The sequence below is a fragment of the Mauremys mutica genome, chromosome 11 (genome assembly GCF_020497125.1).
Source record: "Mauremys mutica isolate MM-2020 ecotype Southern chromosome 11, ASM2049712v1, whole genome shotgun sequence".
Lineage (NCBI taxonomy): Eukaryota > Metazoa > Chordata > Testudines > Geoemydidae > Mauremys > Mauremys mutica.
In genome coordinates, this window is record NC_059082.1 from 68,368,993 (window position 1) to 68,389,903 (window position 20,911).

The window sequence follows — 20,911 nt, forward strand, 5'->3', positions numbered from 1 at the left end:
CTGAAATCTGCTCAGCACAAGAGTGTGTGTGTCTGGAGAGGACATCAAGAAGCTGGTTGTGATTTCCTGATTCTGTGGACTGATCTGCAGTGGCCCTGGCCCCAGTGTAGATTAAAGCAGTGCCTGGACTGCTCTAATGTACATCATCTAGCTGAGGTCCCCAAAAGAATGTACCAAAGCTTGAGACTGCCAGACCTCACTGCGCTCCAGCTGTACCACACCTGTGTCTCCAACACACCCCTCACTCCTTAGACTAGGGACTCCTTCATGTTACGTCTAGGCTGAGGTATGGGATTTCAGTCTATCTTAAAGTTTTATGCTTTAGCCTATCATTGTAGTATCTGACCATCTTCCACATAACATCAATAGCGAAGTCCCTAGTGGATTTTATTGAGTCTCTGGCACATCTCCCTTTTTGGGGTAAAATCTCCGCTTGAGGTAGGGTCTTTGTGTGGTTGCTTTTTTTCATTGGTAGGGGTTTATGTGGTAGAAAGGGGTGTCAGTGTTGTGTGTGTGTCATTTTTATGGTGGAAAGGCTTGGTCAAAGAAGAAGGTTTTGCAGCATTTCCTAAAGACAATCACGCTCTGGATTCCTCTGATCCCTTCTGGAAAATTGTTCTGTAGCCGGATCCCCTTGTCCAAGATTGTTTTATGCGCAGCTATCACATGCTTCATCTTGGGCTTTCTGATGAGCGTTGTCCTGGAGGAGCGCAGCTGTCAATCATTCATAGATCGAAATGTGGTCTGTAGTGTTGCTGGGCCTTGATCCACTAATTGCTTTGAAAATTAGGACAAAAGCCTTAAACTGGCATCAAAAGCCGGCTGTGAGCCAGAGGAAAGACATCAGTATGGGTTTGATGTGCTCCTGGTGGCCTAAACCATGGAGAAGGCAGGCAACTGCATTCTGTACCAGCTGGCGCCTGTGCATCACCTTCACATTCAGCTTCCATCTGGTGAATCACAGTAATCCAGCGTAGAGGTGACGAAGGCATGGATCACTGCAGCCAGGTCCTTGTCCGGAAGGAAAGGACAAAGCAGGCATTTTTAGATACTGATGCTAACCTGGTCATCCAAGCTCAGTGAGGAGTCAAAGAGCGTCCCCAGGTTTCACACCATTCTGACAAATTGGAACTGTATGCCTTCAGTGGAAGGTGGAGACAGTGACTCTCCTACTTCTTCAGAGCATTTCTCCTTTCTGAGAAGCATCATGTCGGTCTTTCCTGGATTCAGCTTCAGCCAGCTGCTTTTCATTCAAGAGCTGATTTCTGGTAGGCATGCTGACATTTGAGAATGAGATATATACAGTAGAACACCAGAGTTACAAACTGACCTCTCAACCACGCACCTCATTTGGAACTGGAAGTATGCAATCAGACAGCAGCAGAGACAAAAAAGGGAGGGGGCAGCAAATACAGTATAATACTATGTTAGATGTAAACTACTAAAAAAAGGGAAAGGTTTTTTAAAAAAATGATTTGACAAGGTAAGGAAACTTTCTGTGCTTGTTTCATTTATATTAAGGTGGTTAAAAGCAGCATTTTTGTTCTACATAATAAAGTGTCGAAGCTGTATTAAGTCAATGTTAACTTGTAAACTTTTGGAAGAACACCCATCAAGTTTTGTTCAGAGTTACAAACATTTCAGAGTTACAAACAACCTCCATTCCCGAGGTGTTCGTAACTCTGAAGTTCTACTGTAGTTAAGTGTCAGCAGCACACTGCTGGCCACTGAGTCCATGGCATCTCCCTGTCTCTCTGTGCTCTCAGGTAAAAATTGAAGAGAAGAGAGGCCAGTATGGATCCCTGCAGAACCCCAGAGGTGAGGGCAGCTACTAATTGCCAGTCTGAGTTCTGCTGGGCATGGAGCTCTTGTCTGTGTGAATGGATAAAGGAAGGCCATTTTTAGTCTCACCAGAGCTGTCTCTGTGGCGTGTCCTGATCTGAATCCTGGTTATGAGACATCTAGGATGTTAGCTGATATCACATGTTTTTGGAGGTTACTAGCTTCTGAATTATTTTGCCCAAGAAAGGGAGGTTGGAGACAGAACAGTAGTTGAGAGGTCTTCAGGATTTAAGGGTAGGCTTCTTGAGGATTAGGCGAGCTATTGCATTTTTGAAGGAGTTAGGTTGGTGTGCTTCTCTGAAGGAGACATTGGCCATTCCTGTTAGTAGTGGACATAGTTGTTTGCTGGCTTTTACCACCCAGGAGAGTCATGGATCCATTCCATAGGCTGTGGCTGCATTATTTTTCAGGTCTTTTTGATCTTCAGCAAGTGTGACAGGGCCACACTCAGGTGGATAATACAGTCTGGTCAGGGAATTTTCTTTCCAATTTAGCTCCATAGTTACGCAATTGATCTTATCAGAGAAGTGCATGCTTGGGTCTGGGCTATGAAATCTGGGTTAGCCGGTTCACTATGTGAAATAGGCTCTACTGGCCATGATTCTGCTGTATTGATTGTGGAGAAGAGGAAGGCTCATTTTGCCTCCTTTGCTGCAGTGATATAGTCCTGTAAGAGGCATTTTTGCTGCCAGAAGGTGGATTCAGAATGTTATTGCACTGCTGGCATTCTAGGTTTCTGCTTGTGCCCTTCATCTGCAGGAGTTCACCTATAAACCGTGATGATCGCCTCAGTCAGTGTGAGTGGAGTGGGTGGTTTTGGGGCCTACGTGTTGATGGCAGTGCATACCCAGAGATTGTACTGCTGTATATCATCAGCACCCAAACATTGTGTTTGGGTGGCTAGTTCTCCTAAGATAAGATGAGAACTTAGAGAGTTCAAGAGTCTAGTGGCAGGCCAGCTTTGGGTGGTCACTACCCTCGTGGGAAGGAAAAACATTATCATAACTTTGGTCTGACCCAGTATGGCCGTTCCTATCGGCCTCTAGCTCAGTATTTTGTCTCTGACAGGATACAGTGCCAGATACTTCTGGCACTTGGAGGTTTAGTGACAGCCAGAGTGTGGGTGTGCATCCCCGACCATCTTGGCTAATAGTCACTGATGGACCTTTTCTCCTTGGCAACAAGTTCCACCGGTTGACTGTGTAGTGTGAAGTACATCTTTTTGTTTGTTTTAAACCTGCTGCCTATTAATTTCATTGGGTGACCCCTGGATTATGTGAAGGGGTAGATAACACTTTTTTTTCTCCACACCATTCATGATTTTATAGATCTCTCTCATATCCCCCCTGAGTCATCTCTTTCTAAACTGAAAAGTCTGAGTTTTTTTAATTTCCCCTTGTATGAAAGCTGTTCCATACCCCTGATTATTTTCATTGCCTTTCTCTGCACCTTTTCCAGTTAGATGGGGCAACCAGAACTTTACACAATATTAAAGTTGTGGGCATTATGACATTTTATGTTTCATTATCTATACCTTTCCTAATGGTTCCTAACATTGTTAGTTTTTTTGACCGCCACTTTACACTGATCACATGTTTTTATAGAACTATCCACAATGACTCCAAAATCTCTTTCTTGAGTAGTAGCAGCTAATGTAGAACCCATCATTTTGTATGTATAGTTGGGATTATGTTTTTCTAATAAGCATTACTTTGCACTTGTCAGCATTGAATTTCATATGCCATTTTGTCTCCACATCACCCGATTTTGTGAGATCCCTTTGTAGCTCTTCGCGGTGAGCTTTGGACTTAACTATCTTTAGTAATTTGTATCATCTGCAAATTTTGCCACCTCACTATTCACCTCCTTTTCCATATTCATATTTATGAATATGTTGAACAGCACTTGTCTTAGTACAGATCCTGGGGGGATCCCACTATTTACCTCTCTGCAACCTGAAAACTGACCATGTAGTCTTACTCTTTGTTTCCTATCTTTTAACTAGTTACTGATCCATGAGAAGACCTTCCCTCTTACTCCATAACTGCTTACTTTGCTTAAGAGCCTTTGGTGAGATACCTTGTCAAAGGCTTTCTGAAAGTCCAAGTAGGTTGTATCCAGTGGGACACCTTGTCCACAATCTTGTTGACTCCCTCAGATATTTCCAATAGATTGATGAGGCATGATTTCCTTTTATGAAAACCACGTTGACTCTTCCCCAACATTCCATATTTATCTGTGTGTCTGATAATTTTGTTCTTTACTATCGTTTCAACCAGTTTGCCTGCTACTGAAGTTAGGCTCACCGGCCTGTAATTGCCAGGACTGCCTCTGAACCTGTTTTCTAAAAATATGTGTTACATTAGCTATCCACTGCTCACTGGTATAGAAGCTGATTTAAGGTTACATACCACAGTTAATATATTTCATATTTGAGTTCCTCCAGAACGCTTGGGTGAATACCATCTGGTCCTAGTGACTAGTTACTGTTTAATTTATCAGTTTGTTCCAAAACCTCCTCTACTGACATCTCAATCTGGGACAATTTCTCAGGTTTGCCACCTAAAAAGAATGGCTCAGGTGTCAGGATCCTCCCATATCCTCTGCGATGAAGACTGATGCAGAGGATTCATTTAGCTTCTCTGCAATGGCCTTGTCTTCCTTGAATACTCCTTTAGCACCTCAGTCATCCAGGAAGGAAGGCTCCTGCGCATGTGTGTGTGGCTATCCACAGCTAGATAGTTATACATAAACATATGCTATAATAGGCAGTTTGGATGAAAAAAATGCCTTTCAGAAAGGGCTGACTATTAGGTATGCCTTTGTGCTATCTGTTTACAGTCTCTCTTTAATGTATAAGCAAAGGCTGGTAAATTCACATTATCCGTGGGTTACAGGTGAGCCATTAAATCCCATATTAAGAGCACTGAAATATGAAAGCTGCTAGGAAAATGAAAGGTCTATTAAATATTTACTGTGGGATGTGAATCAGCTACTTTACTGCTAGTAAATAAAAGAAGAATGTTAATGCTGTGACAGTAAGAATAGGGCTTACCAGTAATAATCCCCTGGTACCAATCAGGAAGGGAGTGCTGTGACTGCTGAGGAGCTCGGGGGCAGTGTCTGATCTGTAAATTAAGTAGGGCCTGAGTCAAGTTCCATTGAAGCCGTTGACTTTGGAAGCAACTGGATCGGGCTCAAACTACACGATTCTGGCAATCAAGGTTCGGTATATTATGTTTGGTTAATGAACAGTGCTGGGCAAAAGGGTGGCATGGGAATCCAGTCTGAGTCTGCGGTTTCCTTACCTTTCTCCGACTATAGATTTTTCCAAATTAATTTTCCTCTTTCAACAACAAAAGCAAAACAAAATAGAGAGAGAACCTCTCCCGTTCACACAGTGTCTAGTTAAAGGCTCACTCAAACCCATATGAGGTCATTGGACTCATTGCAGTTCTTGCTTTAACTTTTGAAACATGGGCATCTTAACAACATCTCGCTGCCCAAATCAGCAATTATGTACCTAAAACAGGCATTTACATGTCTACATGGTCTTTTGAGCATCCAGCTCAGGATTGAGGATTTCCTGCTAATGTGTCCATGTGTAAAAACTAAGCTCCCTTGTCAAGCTAATTTGTGCTTACTTCTTACAATACATTAAAAAGCTCTGATCTCTCATTGCAAAGTGTCTGTACTGGGCAGTGCACATGGATTAAAGACAAAAGCTACTGTACTGAATCTTCAGTAGCTACATTTGGACCATAAATTAATCTTTTTTATTATTGCTTAAACACTAAATGTTCTAAGTTCTCATTCTGGATCAATAATCTGCAAACTTTAATATTTGCAAATGGGCTTTTTTTAATTTTTAAAAATCTTGCTACCAAATTTAAGTTTGTTTGTTGAATTTCCATTCAAAGCATGTTTTAATGCCAGTATTATAACACGGACAGATCCTGATTCATGTCATTGTCCAGAGGTAGTGTGTGTGTGTTTCTGTAAATAACATAGATTTATGCCCTGATCCTAGAAACACATACACACATTTTTAGTTTAAGCATGTGAATAGTCCTGTCAATGAGTGGGATAGAATTTGCAGGATCAGGACCTTAGATTTGTTTACAGAGACAACAGTAGTAGTAATATTGTCTTTAATTTCAGATTGGCACTGACTGGGATGCCAAGGAAAGGATATTTCGGAACTTTGGAGGACTTATTGGGCCAATGGACGAACCGGTTGGCATGCAGAAGTGGGGAAAAGGCCCTAATGTCACAGTCACTGTGATCTGGGTGGACCCTATCAATGTAATCGCAGCTACATATGATATCCTGATTGAATCCAGTGCAGAATTTACTCACTACAAACCACCTTTGAATTTGCCACTGCGGCCTGGAGTCTGGACCATTAAAATTCTGCACCACTGGGTACCTGTAGCTGAAACCAAATTCCTTGTTACTCCTCTTACATTCTCCAACAGGCAACCTATCAAACAAGGTAAGTGGTTTCTGTAAGTACAGTAGGTATTAAAAGTTTTCAGAATAGATGTAAAGTACTAGTATCAAAGAATATTTCATTCACTGTCAATGCTGTGATTAAAAATCACAGTACCACTACACAGGAAAAGTACCAACAAAAGGAATAGTTTAGATATTAAATATGAAGAAGCCTCTGTTTTGAAGATGAATGAAAGTAGCTGAATCTATTCTGTAAAACATAGGAACTTTAGACAAAAGACCATTCATTTCTATAAAATAAAGGATTTAAAATATACACAATCCAGAACCTAAAGAACTTTTAGACATTTCATGATCAAAGAGCAACTATGCAAACCATAATTTAAGAATACAAGCAAACAGGAATAGACAATTTCCTTTCATTGCTGCTGCTTTCACTTATTTGTTCAAAGAGGTTTACACTGTTTATATTGTTTGCGTGACAAAGTCCTTGTGTATAATGGTAAGAATATTAGTTTGAAATGTTGGATTCATCAAAATTACCTGTGATATGTCCTTCCCAAACAACTGTTCCAACCTTTCCCCATAGCTGTCTAGACCTACCCTGTACACTCAATATAAGATCCTGTGCATCTGAAATTTTAGGTGACCCCAAAATGCTTAAGACCAAACCAAAGCTTATTCTCTTAAAAGAAGGGTACTTCTTTTCCTACCACAGAATCATCTAGCTGTCTGAACCATCTATTCCTCTGTAATACTGTTAGAACTGACTGCAGTTTCCATTAGAAAATCCATTTATTTGATATTCTTTATCATGTATCAAGTATATTGGCCTATAAGTGGTGAAAGCACTTCCAAGTCACACCTGTGAGATCAGAGCAAGTTTGTTGCTGTGACTATCTTTGCCATACCTTTTTTTACACTGTGAAATGTCATTAATATTCATAGCATCAGCCATTGTAAAGTGGCCAAATATATAAACTATCCTATTTAGTTTCCAGAAATTCTTCGTCTTTCTGACAGAGGAGCAAATAAACTGAGTCAGGCATTTACCTTACAGTGTAACATGCTGCTTCAGTAATGCAAATATCACCAGGCAACTGCTGAGAGCAAATGCAATCCTAATCTTCCTCAACAGGAGCTTGATTCCACATATTTTTTTACCACAGCTAACTTACTGATTTTTTCCTTCTAACATGTTTGGATGGAATACATTTTTGGCACTTGAGTCAACCAGCTCCTAAATGTGGGTATTACTGATTTGTCTCCTTTAAATTAATTTATTCTATGTTCTTTGCTAATTTAACTGTCTGAATAGGTTGAGTAGAAGATGTGGTACATACCCAGGCTGTGGTAGCAGTTACAAACTTGCTTCTTTTCGCTACATTGCTCTGGGTCCCAGAGGACAATCAAGCATTTCCCAGACTTTACTCAGGAGGCTTCTCTCTGTGAAGTCAAAGACAAAACTTGCAGTGGTTCAAATTCTAAATCCAGAATGAGTCCATTGATTTCAGTGGAGTTACTCCAGATTTAGACTGATGTAACAGACAAAAAAATTGACCCATTGACTTCAGTGGGAGAAGATAAGGCCTATATACTTTTTGTTAAACAGCCAGAGTTACTGTGGTAATTGTAGTTTACTACAGGTGTTGGATATAAAGCTTGGAAGCAATATTGTTTGCTAAAAGCAAGCAAGCAAAAAAGCGTCAAGAGTGCTTTGCTAGTGACGTGTTATCTCAGAAATTTGATGTGAAAATGAAAGAGAAATTAATTCCAGGGGCAGATAGAGAGACACCACTGTAGTTAAGGTTATATCAGCATTCACAATGAAAATCTCTGTTGTTTTCCCACTCAGTCACAATATTGTGCTCCAGGCGGAAAATTGTCATTTAGCTTTGATTTCCCAGCTTTTGTCAGTTTGTCACCACTTTATTATTTAAACAGTTGTCTGTGCCAAATAAGGGCATTGCACAGCTATGGCAGAAAAATTAGAACTTCTAAAGGAACAATTTCTGTTACAGTTACAAACAATACAAAGGCTGCCAAAAAGGCTTATAGAATCAAGGAACAATGCTATTAGTCTTGTCTTAAGATTGAAAAAAAAATTACACATCAGCATCACGTTCAGGAATTGTCAACAGAACACAACAGAGCAATTCATTTTTATTAAGAGATTTTCTAAATACTAGAATTCTTGTCATATGTTCTGCCTTGGAAAATGAATTATTGCTCCAAAAACTGGCTTCATAGTACAATTCAGTACTGTACATGTTTGGTTTAATGCTAGACCCATTTTTCCAGCATACTATAGATATAGGATCTTACTTCCAAACTAAGGCACACACAACTACACACCAAAAATGTGTGCACAATACTGTGCATAATTTGCACTTGCAGTTGCAGGGAATGTTTGCACAAATCAGGCAGTTGCCCACACATGGATAATTACATGCCTGACTTGACCAGTGGTTGCTGCAGAACTACAGTGATGGGGCCTCTGGTTAGATCACCTGATTGGTGCACACAGTCAAGCAGTGTATGCCTGTGTGTGTGTGTGTGTGTGTGCGCATTTTTGGATGCTCCATGTGGAAAATCAAGCCATCAGACTTTCCAGTCCTGAAAAAATGTAGGATTCCCTGTATCTCCTCGCTGAAGATGAAGAATGGGGGCTTGAGTCAAGCCCACTGAAGTTAGTGAGAGTCCATCTATTAACTTCAAGAAGCTTTGGATCAGGTTCCAGTTGTGATGGAGATGTGGGATAGAGAACTGAGTAACAAGGAACTATTGAGTTCTAGTCCTTACTCTGACTTCTACTGAGGCCTTTGGTAAATCGCTTTCACCCAGATTTTCAGAGGCAGTCATGCACAATTCCCTATGCCTAATCTACAAGGGCAAATACCCCTTGTGTGGGCAGAAATGTTTGCCTGCCTAAAAGAAGGGGGATCGTGGTAATAAAACATATTTACCTAACTCACTGAGGTCTTTTGAAAATTACTTAATTTTGCAGTGTTCTTTGGCACTGGAAAGTGATAGTATGTGAATGGGGGGCGGAATAGCTCAGTGGTTTGAGCATTGGCCTGCTAAATCCAGGGTTGTGAGTTCAATCCTTGAGGGGGCCACTTAGGGATCTGGGGCAAAAATTGGTCCTGCTAGTGAAGGCAGGGGGCTGGACTCAATGACCTTTCAAGGTCCCTTCCAGTTCTAGGAGACTGGTATATCTCCAGTTATTACCTATTTTATTACCTAATGCAAAGTATTTTGTGTTACAGGGAAAACTATTTAAAATCTTTACAGTTCCCTTTGCAAGCAATGAATGTTATCACAGTTTGGGCAATATTTCCTGAATAAAGTACAGGGAATACTACGTTAACATTATCTGTTTACACACACAAAGTTGTAATGACTTTGCCATGAAATACATACCAGCACAACCTTAATTCTGTCACCTGGAGCTGGCAAGAGCCACTTGGATTTATGTGGTGCTCTCCAGCTGCGTTCCTTGTGTCAGGTGTAGCTGTACTGAATGGCGGAGAAGCTTGGCAGAACTGTCATGATATGAGGTGATCTGCCTCTCACTGCATATAAAAGAAAACCAGTGCATGTATACCCTGAGCGATGCAGTTTACCTCATTTGAGCGCTGAGTTGTGTAACATGTCAGCAGCAATGTGAAGGGTTCATCTTACCATGGAGATTGTCAGCAAAGAGGTGGGATATGAGGGTGGTGTACAGGTGTTATGTAGGTAAAAGTGTTGTGTTATATGGAATCCTGTATGTAAGAGTGAAGGGGTTGTAGAAAGTAGTTGTTAGGACTGTTTCTGTGGGGCAGGCTCAGTGTTTGAGGGCAGAGCAGGGGTAGATTGCTCCTATTTAGCACAGCTCACCTAAACACAAGTTTTGTCTTAGCAAAGAGAAGGCGTCTGACTCTGTGCTACAGTGATCATGTGCTCTATTCCCTGAGTATGCTGCACCATATGCAAAGGAAGGAGGCAAGTGTGATTCATTCTTGGGGTGCCTAGGGCTGTGAGTTGCCTTGTTACCTCCTGCCTCCAGCAACTGAGAGAGAGAATTGCAGTGGTTAACTTACACTAGCATGTTAGTCACCCAACTAACCTCCTCAGGGCAATGCCAGTCCTCACTTTGTTCTGCAGGTTAACAATAGGTGCACCTCAGTCGCTGAGCATTCCCCTGTGATATCAAGCCCCTGTCACTGGCTATTCACAGAAATACCAGGTTTTCAATCCCCAAGGGGACGTTGAATCAAACCATATGGTGTGTACAACTGAGGAACAGCTCCTGTGTAACATCACAGCACTGAGATATATTTATAGTGGCAACAATCATATGTTTATCATCAAAGGTTAAAAGATAGTGAGTGAGGATAATAGTAACAGAAGGTTACATATAAAACAACATCAGTGCACACTATTTAGAGACTAAATTTAACTTTACCAGGCTAATAGTCTGTCTAAAGAGCAATTTCATCTCACCCAAAATTTACTTGCATCATTTCCATCCTACACTGCTTGGGATCCCATTTTCATGAATGTAGTCACACTGCTCAGTTACTTCCTTGGGTGCAGGATAAAGGGGTGTCCTTTTATTTTCTCTTTATACCCCCCCAAAATTCATTGTTTGTCCTCAGGATGCCTCCCCCAGGGCTTATTCCCTGCTATGCTGACTCTAATTTGCCATCACATCCTCATGTTGACTTCATATACAAACAGGGCTTCCGTTGTGTTGTCCCTCAGTACTTAATTTACATGTCAACCAAGGCAGACAGGTGAACATACATCCTTTGTCTGGCAAAAACCTGGTTGTCAACTCTGCCTTGATTTAGACTTTAGGACCATGTTTTCATTTTGCATATATAACTTTTTCCATAATATAAGTACACACATTTCACAACAATATTAATGATCAGCATGATCCTGGCTTTCACTTAAGATCTTATAGGATATCATTTATGGATAAGTAGCATGAAAGCATTGTGCTAGCTGTAGTGCAGGGTTTCTCAAACAGGGGTCGCCGCTTGTGTAGGGAAAGCCCCTGGCGGGCCGGGCTGGTTTGTTTACCTGCCCTGTGCACAGGTCCAGCCGATTGCGGCTCCCACTGGCCGTGGTTCGCTGCTCCGGGCCAAAGGGAGCTGCTGGAAGTGGCGGCCAGTGCGTCCCTCAGCCTGTGCTGCTTCCAGCAGCTCCCACTGGCCTGGAGCAGCGATCCACGGCCAGTGGGAGCTGCGATCGGCCGGACCTGCGGACGGGGCAGGTAAACACACCGGCCCAGCCCACCAGGGGCTTTCCCTACACAAGCGGCGACCCCTGTTTGAGAAACCTTGCTGTAGTGAGTTTGTCAGGCCTGTAAGAAGTAGCTGTTACAAAACAGTGACCCCTTTGCTGGTGGAGTTGGGGAGCTGACCCTGACAGGCACAGACATGGCTTCCTCCCACTAAAGCCAGGAGGTAGTGAGGCGCCTCATAACCCTGGGAAACATCATGTGTAGTTAAGGTATTGAGGGTTTCTTAAGGTTACAGTGAGTATGTGTGTTATGAACTTATTAGATCATTGTCCTAGAGGGCAAAGTTAAGGTTATATTTGTGTGTACCGTAACTCTCTATTTCCTGGTTTTCAGAGGTTTGAGTTTTGCTGAACTTCACATACTGGAAGGGCACAAAGTACTACTGGGCAACCTTAACTCTGCATTAACAAAGGGTTTCTTTCAGTGAATTTCCTAGGTTGTTTTAACAAAAAGAAAAACGTTTTGTGTAGGAACTAGTGTTGATTTAGGCGATTGTAGTTATTACATAGGTTTGCAGTTAAAGCACTACGGTGTCTACTTAAATGTAAAGAATGCTATGTGATTCCAAAGAGCATAGCACTTTGTTATAGTGGGATTATCAAAATGGTTGTACTTTGATATGTTTGGAGGGTGGAGTTGCTGACAGGGCAGAAAGAGAAATCCCAGACATGGTCTGAGTCCCACAATCTTAACAGTTTTTTATCCCATGTTGGTTACAGTAACGTTAAGAGAAAACTGGTGTGTCTCCCTCCTTCTTCACCTCTCTCTCCCATCATCCTGCACATATACCATCATTTCCAGCTACCCATCCCTTTTCCATCTCATGAACCATTAGTACTTCAGAAGCCATTAGCATGTAAAAAATGGCTCCTTGCTGTTTGGCATCCTGCGCTGCTGCATATACATATCACAGGCAGCAGCTTATTAGGTCTCACGCTTGGTTGTTTTTTAAAACTATTCTCATCAACTCCATTTACCAGCTCTCCCCCTTCCTGCCTCAGGCTCCTTGGTAATTATCACGCAGGCCACAGAACGCACTGGCTGCATTTTGATCCTTTCAGTCCCCTGCATCATCTCCTTATTTCCCCTCACGCTGCCTGACCAGCACAGCTGGTTCTCCATCCCCACAGAGAGGCAGGTATCAGCATGAGACCCAGAGTTAAGGAGCTGGGGAGAGGACATCGGAACAATGCAAGGACTAAAATAGAATCAGTGAGGATATTTATTGAAGTGGGGGTTGTGGGGGTTGACGGATATGGGGAGGAGTATGAGAAGAAGGATGGTCCAGTGGCTGGGACTTGGGAGACGTGGGTTCAGTTCCCTGCTCCACAAAAGACTTGCGGTGTGACCTTGGGCAAGTCACTTGTGGTATGTCTACACTTCAAGCTGGAGATGTAATTTCCAGCTCAAAGAGACATACCTGTGCTAGGTCAATCAGAACTAAAAAAGAGAATGTCGCCACAGCATCAGGAGGGGCTGGTTGCCGCAAGTACATACGTATCATCTGGGACAAGATCAGACTCACAGCAGCTAGCTCCTCATGCTGCTGCGGCTACATTTCTGCTTTAGCTTGCTAACATGGGTCTGCCTGCTCAAGCTGGAAATTACACTTCCAAAGTGTAGACATGCCCAAAGTCTCAGGGTCCATCTGCACTGGAGCTGGAGGAGTAACTTCCAGCACGGGTAGGCATACTTGTGCTAGTTTTGATTAAGCTAGCATGCTAAAAATAACTCTGTAGCCACAGCTGCATAAATGGAGGAGTGGGCTATCCAGCCTGAGCACTGTCCTATCTGAAACCCGGTGCATGTACTCAGGGCGGCTAGCCCATTCTGTCGCTTGCATCGCTGCAGTTATCCTGCAACAACATTGTCCCCTCTGTGCTGTGTTAAGTTCTCTATTACATATGAAACATCCTGAGAGAGAACAAACAGCAGGGGGAAGAGTAAAGCCAAAGCAATTTCATGTTTACGTTTGAGCTTAAACTCACGGCAAGGTTTTTGCAGTGTTCTCCAGCTGAAGTGATGATAATCCATTCTCATGCATTTAACACACATACAATATCTGTTACCCTAAAGCTAACTAGCTTACTGTGAGCCCGCAGGCAGAGTCACCACTAAAGTCAACCTGAGAGCTTGGCTACACTGGAGAGTTGCAGCGCTGGTGGTGGGTTTACAGCGCTGCAACTTAGTCACCGTCCACACTTGCAAGGCTCATACAGCGCTGCATCTCCCTGGGTGCAGCGCTGGCTGTACTCCTGCTCTGCCTGGGGTATAAGGATTGCAGTGCTGGTGATGCAGCACTGCTCTGCAAGTGTGGCCACCAAAAGCGCTATAATTGGCCTCCGAGGTATTCGGAGGTATCCCAGAATGCCTGTTCAGCCACTCTGCTGTTTTGTTGTGAAATCCGGGCTCCCGGAGCTGCTTATCTAAAAAACAAACACAGCTACTGTTTGCTCCAGCAGAGGCAGGCAGGGGGATTCTTTTGGAATGTTCACAGCTAGTGTTTGCTTGAGGAGAGAAGCAACACGGCGCGGGGGGGAGGGGGGAGGAGGGAGTCCGTTTTGGAGCAGCTGCTTATCTGGTCTGAAGGCTATTTGTATTTAGTGAATAAAAGAGAGGGGTGGGGGAAGGGGTCCAGACTTTTAAAATGATTGAAGGTTGGTGCTGTGTATCTTCCAGTCCTTAGAACTTGCAAGGCAGGGAGCTCACACAGTGTCAGCTCCAAAAATCCACTCTGTCTCCCCCACGCTCCCTGTCACACTCCACCCCACCCCCCTCTTTTGAAAAGCATATTGCAGCCACTTGAACGCTGGGATAGCTGCCCATATTGCACCACTCCCAACAGCGCTGCAAATGTGGCCACACTGCAGCGCTGGTAGCTGTCAGTGTGGCCACACTCCAGCGCTTTCCCTACACAGCTGTAACTCCCACCGCTGCACATCTGCAAGTGTAGCCAAGCCCTGAGTAAAGCCCAAGTGCTCAAGTTTTTCCCCATCCCTTTCCTCAGGGCAGGTTGATTAATAAACAGAAGACCCAAAAAAGGGCTCAATATACTACACAACACTTGGTAACACAACACTTTCCTGCTGTCCTCCCCTGGGAAAGGGAGGATAAATACATCGCCTCTGGGAAAGCCCTTTCTTGGCTACTGTGGAGAGACACCACATCTGTCATTTCTCGGAACCAGGGTCTCAACTGTTTGCTGCTCCTGCCTAGGAGGCAGGAATCTGGTTTCCTATGGGCAATATGTTTCCTCCTAATCATGTGCCCTGCAACCACAACTCCCTTTTGATAGAACCCAAGGGTCATAACAATGTTCTGCATATGTACCCCAGTGCCCTGTGACTGTTACTTGATGTTAGTGAGTTAATAATCCATTTTTATAGACCATTCGGTTTAATGTATACTGGGAAACTTTCATTTTGCTAATTCTTTTGGGAGGAAATCAATGATTACTCGCAGTTGCTCAATCAATACAAATTGCACCAATAAGGATTATAATGATGGTAACACCTAGTGCCACAAGTGCTGTGAATTCAGGTGTCTGATGAGAAACCAGAGGTAATGTGACAGATAAACATAACAGCAGCAGGCAAACACATTGCTTCAGAAGAACAGTTATTCACTAGGCTCTCATTCAGAGAAAAACCCTACAGGCAAAAGGATTTGCTTAGAAATTTAGTTCAGATCTAGTTGACAAGAAGCCGATTAGCTTCACAATGAGCAAATGCAACACTGTCTTGTTTGCAGCAAGAAAAGACAAACAAAATGTCAATAAAAAATTACCTCCTTGCCTGAGGGGTTCAGTGGAATTCAAGAAAAACTCCAATCTGTATTGTTTTAAAAAATTACAAAAACAGTGTTATGCACCAAGCTAGCCACGCTTTCCACTCCTCTGTCGAGCTCTCTAACTTCTTTTTCCGCACATTGAAGGACCCAAAAGCTGAAGTTTTAGTCTTTGCAACAGACTATGGAACGCACAGCCATTAGAGAGAGAGAAATTATACTAGGAAAAGCTACTGAGGAGTCACGTGTGCACTCAGTGTGGAGAATCAACAAAAACCGAAGCACAATTTTTATCCTAAGAATGTAATTTAGAATGAATAGGTTATATTTTGCACTGATGTACAGCTCATGCCCACCACTGAAATCAGAGGGATTTCACTGGGATATGCTCTGACAAAGAATTTGGCTTAGTGACTGCAGAGTAATTAATTATCAATAGTATGTTATGACCATGACTGTTTTTACTGTAAAATGTATTTTATTTATCTTACACTCCTTGCTTTTTTTCCTGTGGGAGGAGTGCAAGGTCAGAGCCATATATACCAATTTAATATACAGTATCAATGCCTTAGCTACATATGTGATGCCTCTTAGGAGTACCCAGGATTGCGAGGCACCTTGCTACCACCTGGCTTTAGTGTGAGGAAGCAATGTCTGTGCTTGCCGAGAGTCAGCTCCCCAACTCCACCAGCCATGGGCACCGCAAGCACTCCCCTCTCGGCCTACAGAGGCTCTGCTGTCCCTCTCCAGGAAAGCGATGGGCACACTCCAACCTCTGAGCATCCCCGTGGAGTGTCCAGTCCCTCTTCCACTGGTTGCTCACAGAATTCACAGGTCCCAAAGGAGTAGTACACCCTAGCTTGCCAGTTTCATCTCAGGATCACCACTCTCCTTAACACACAGCACTTAGATATGTTTACAGTGGAAAAAAAATAAGTTTATTTAACAAAGACTATAGATTTGAGAAGAAGCAAGTAGATTTAATGGGAACAAATGGCTACATATTAAATAAAATCATAACAGGCATTCTAGAACCTAGCCTTACGTAACCTGATCCTGTAGAGTTTAGCATACCCCCAAAGTCTTTCTCCCAGCATTTTACAGCCTGACTGGCTGTGACCCTCTGTCATAAGACATGTAGACTGGCAACTTGTGCCCTAGGTGAAGTTTCCTGGATATGCCCCTGTATCCTAGATGTATTCCAGCAATCCATTGTCTGTACTCGTAAAAGGACAGCCTCCTCTGTGCTCGTTGTTTTTTCCTGTAGGCGTCTTTCCTGTTAATTTTTGCAAACTGTGCTGGTGGCTCTGTATGCAGATAGACTCACATTGTAAATTACACAATGGTCATCCAGGAAGAGAACTGTCTCCTGCACTTCGCCTGAACTTTCTGGTGAGCTGCCTTAACTTACATACCTTAAGAAGATAGTTTTCAGTATAGACACATAAGTCCTTAAATATCATGCGTAAATATCATATTACATCCTCCAATGATTAGGATGATCAACATTTTATTGGCTGTTCATAGAGGCCTCACATGCCATGCTTTGGTGCACTCTTATGTAGACGTTAGAGCCAGGAGATGCCTATAAACCCCTATGCACCCCTTATGTCCTCTGCCAGTTGGCGTCAAGGGGTCCCTGGGTCACAGCATAATGCATCTTTTACAAAAGTTGCCTATGGGAGGCAGTGTGATCCTATCAGTGAGGAGTCAAGAAATCTGAGTTCTGTTCTCACTTCTGCCAGTGACCAGCTGTGTGACACGGGACAAGTTGCTTTGCCTCTTTGTGCCTCAGTTTTCCTCTGTCTTAAATGAGGATAATGATGCCCAAACTTGGTAAAACTGTTTAAGATCAGTGGATGAAAAGTTCCAGATCTAAGTAGTGCAATTATTGAATTCCACACCTTGTCTTTTAAACCAAAGAAAAAGCTTTCCACTTTGTGCTACAACAGGACTTCTATCAAATGGGAAATATTGTTTTATTCTCTTAAGCAGAGTATTCTGTTAAGCAATTTTCTCCTGCATAGATATATACTACTAATAATATTTTGTGAATACCTTTCACATAAGTCCATCTAAAAATGCACTATAAACTTTTACAAATGGTACGCCAAAATCGTATTGCTCACCATTGAAATGCAGCAAGCTCCGTGACTCAACACAGCAACTGCTCAATAGTGCAGAGCAACACAACAATTTAATGTTGGACGTGCAAAATATCATGCAACTACAAAGAGTTATGAATTCAAAATATAATTGCTCAAATTCAACTTTGTCAAGGACCCAGAGATTAATACCCTTATTCCAGCAAAAAGTGCTACGGGATTTTGTAACAAGTGGCCAGTTCCTTGGTTTTGTGTTTGAGTTGAAAGGCAGCACCTCTGTCAGTGCAGTGTTATAGTACTCTGTTTGTTTTGCTCTTTTGCTTAGGCATTCCCTTTTAATTAATAGGTTTACAAACAATCTTGCATATTTAGTTGCTTCCAAAGCAGGAAATTGAATTATGTGTCCTTGTTTTGTTTCCTACTACAGTCCTCTGTCAGACACGCGCGTCTCATAGATCTGTACGGCACAAGCCTATTTTGTCTAATGGGTTTGGGGATAGGCAAAATCTTAGCTAAAATAGGCTTTCAGATGAATAAAGGAGCAGCATGGACATGAGGCAGGAATTGTGGACACTAGCCTTTGATTCCTGGCCTGTAAAAGAAATCTGAACATAGTGTGACTTTCCTAGCCCTGGAGGGACTTGAATGAGCCCATTTTGTGTTCTAGACAATGTGTATCTTGGCAAAGTTAAGCAAATCCTTTATGCAACGCTGAGTGCTGATGTTACAAGAAGTGAACTGAGAACTGAAAGAAATAAGTGTATAAACTGAGAATTCACACCTGTAAGGCATTTTAGCAAAAGGAACATAGTGAATATTTCTATAGGGCCAGATTGTGCTTCCATGCACCTTACTCTACTAATAGTCCCACTAAAGTCAATGAGGCATATCTATGTCTTTCAGGGGGCTGAAAAATCCACACCCGAGAGCTGTAGCTGTGCTGACCTAACTCCTGGTATGGACCGGGCTAGGCCTAGCTGTTACCTCTTGGGGAGGTGGATTAACTACACTGACAGGAGAACCCAGCCCATCACAGTAGTGAGTGTCGACACTCTGAAGCAGCAGCTGTGCCACTGTAGCATTTTAAATGTAGACATAGCCTTAGTATTTGCCTTAAGTAGATTTATTTTTCTTTTCATTTCTGTTTTATTTCTTTTTGTAATTTCATAGATATGACCGAATATTAAGATTTTGGGCAATGGGCCACATTTTAGTAAGTTAGAAGAATTACAGCAAGGAAAAAAACCACAGTGCACTGAAGGGTATTATTAGGAAATTGTTTCAGTGCATTACTCACACAAGAGCTTGAAATGTGATTGCTATTAAAAATATGTTTCCAATAAAAACGGTTCAACCTGAAGTGCTTCCAGGAACCACATTGGGGACACTCATTACATCAACCCCATCTACACTGTCCAACACAGACGTTATCTTTCCAAGTTCTGGGACTGATACCACCCAGTTTTTGGAGACAGGTCAAGCTGATAAAGGTATGGTGACATATCCGCAGTCTTTCAAAGATAGAGAGGAGTGAATCTGTTCAGAAAAAAACAGCCCCAAGTCTCAGCCATTTCCCCATACCAAACACTTTAAGATAACACTTTAAGTCTGAAAAAGTTTGGCAGCCTTTTTTGTACCAAATATTATTAAACAGTTTTCTCCTTTGAAATACAGTCCCTTGATCCTCCAACTTTGATGTGATGGTCACAGTGGTTTTCTAGGCCTCCCGTTCATTTCACTGTCCTCATTTCACCATCTGAGGGATGAACTCAGTCCACCCATCTATGCTTGCTGTCGGGATAGAACCCAGTTGGAAGTTATGGAGTCCAGGCTCAGAACAGAACTGAGTGTTGTTTAAGTTCCAGTTCCGAACTTCACCCATTTTATCTGATTCTCTTGTAACCGGGGCAAGCTCTTTGGGATGTGTATTGTCATTTTGTTCTGTGTTTGTACAACACCTCATTTAATAAGGTCTTGGCTCATGACTAGGGCTCGTCAGTGCTATGGTAATACAAAGAATTAATGATGATAATATTACTTTCAAACCAACCTCCTCATGATTCTGATAATGCAGCCGTCTCATGATTTGGGGGTTTGTTTGAGCATGGGAAAGCCTAGAGCATGTGAGCTCTGAAAGCCTGGGCCCAACAGACCACACATCCTGGTTACACAGGACAATCTCAACATCCTGGTCAACACTATGAAAATGAAGTTTGGTGCACCAGTAACCTTTGCATTTTGTTTAGGCCCTAGAGTTCTATCCCAAATGCTGTATTTGTTACAGGGCTCTATTTTTTTGTATTTTCAGAAGAATCCATGAAGTTGCATAATGGGCCTCCTAAGAACGCATACATGGAGCAGAGCTTCCAAGGCTTGAATCCGGTTTTAAATATTCCTATCAAAGCAGCTCAAGTGGACCAGGCAAAAAAGAATGCAGCGCTCATAGGTACCAAGCTGGAGAACTGGGTGGACACCTTGGTTAGCAGCATATGGTCAGCGGTGGATGTCTGTAGCACAGGTCCAACTTCCTGTCCAGTCATGCAGGCTTGCAGTCAAACAGCCTGGAGCTCCCTGAGCCCAGACCCTAAGTCAGAGCTGGGTCCCATTAAACCTGATGGGCGTTTGAGGTAGCATCTGGTACCTTTGGCACAGATTTTAAAAGAGAATTTAACCTTGCTTATATATGAATCTGACTTCAGGTTCCAAAACCTTGATGAAACATTTTGTTATCTATTTCTCGTCTCCATATATAAAATCTGGCAAAATCTTTGGCATTGTTTCTCCTTCAGATACATTGGTCTAAGCTTCAGTAGCGCTGTGCATCTCCTCTGTATCTTTTACGACCTTTCTTCTTTCACAACCTTACTTCATTCACTTTGTATCTAAAAGGCTCCAACATTTTCTTGCTCTGATTTCATGGTAACATAGCACATCTGGTATGTTCAGAGGGTAAAAAAGGAGCAGCTGCTAAAAATATCTTCTGTCAAAAATACCTATGTATATTTTGAATATTTTACATTTTAATTATTTTGCTAACATAAATAACCGGAAACTCCAATATATCTTTCAAGGGAAGAATGATCTATAAAATATGGTCAAAACATTTTACAAGATGTTAAAAAATTGGGACACACCCTGACTATTTGTATAATGTTAAGAAATTCTAGGCTTGATTCATCATTGTGTTAACTCCAGTTTCAGACCAGAGTGCATCACACTGGCATAGAAACCAGACTAACAGAGTGGTGAATTAAGTTTCCTCTCTCTTTTTAGAGGTCAGACATTCTCATCTATTTGATGATCTCTGAACAAAATGAGTTGTTATAAAATTAATTTTTTATTCCTATTATGATTAGTCATCAGTCATCACAAGGGCTGGGCACCACTTGCAGTATTCTCATTACCCAAAGTCCAGATTCTTGTCCCC

The 20,911-nt window shown here is 42.3% G+C and overlaps 1 protein-coding gene across 1 annotated transcript in view; it reads left to right on the forward strand.

Annotated features, from left to right (window-relative positions):
- XYLT1 (xylosyltransferase 1) overlaps nt 1–20,527 on the forward strand; it is a 322,454-nt gene extending 301,927 nt beyond the window's left edge. Inside the window, exons 11-12 of the mRNA XM_044980506.1 lie at nt 6,004–6,337; nt 19,793–20,527. Coding sequence (XP_044836441.1) covers nt 6,004–6,337; nt 19,793–20,115 — 657 coding nt within the window. The 3' untranslated portion in view covers nt 20,116–20,527. The remainder of the gene's footprint in view (nt 1–6,003; nt 6,338–19,792) is intronic.
- Nucleotides 20,528–20,911: the final 384 nt, after the last annotated feature.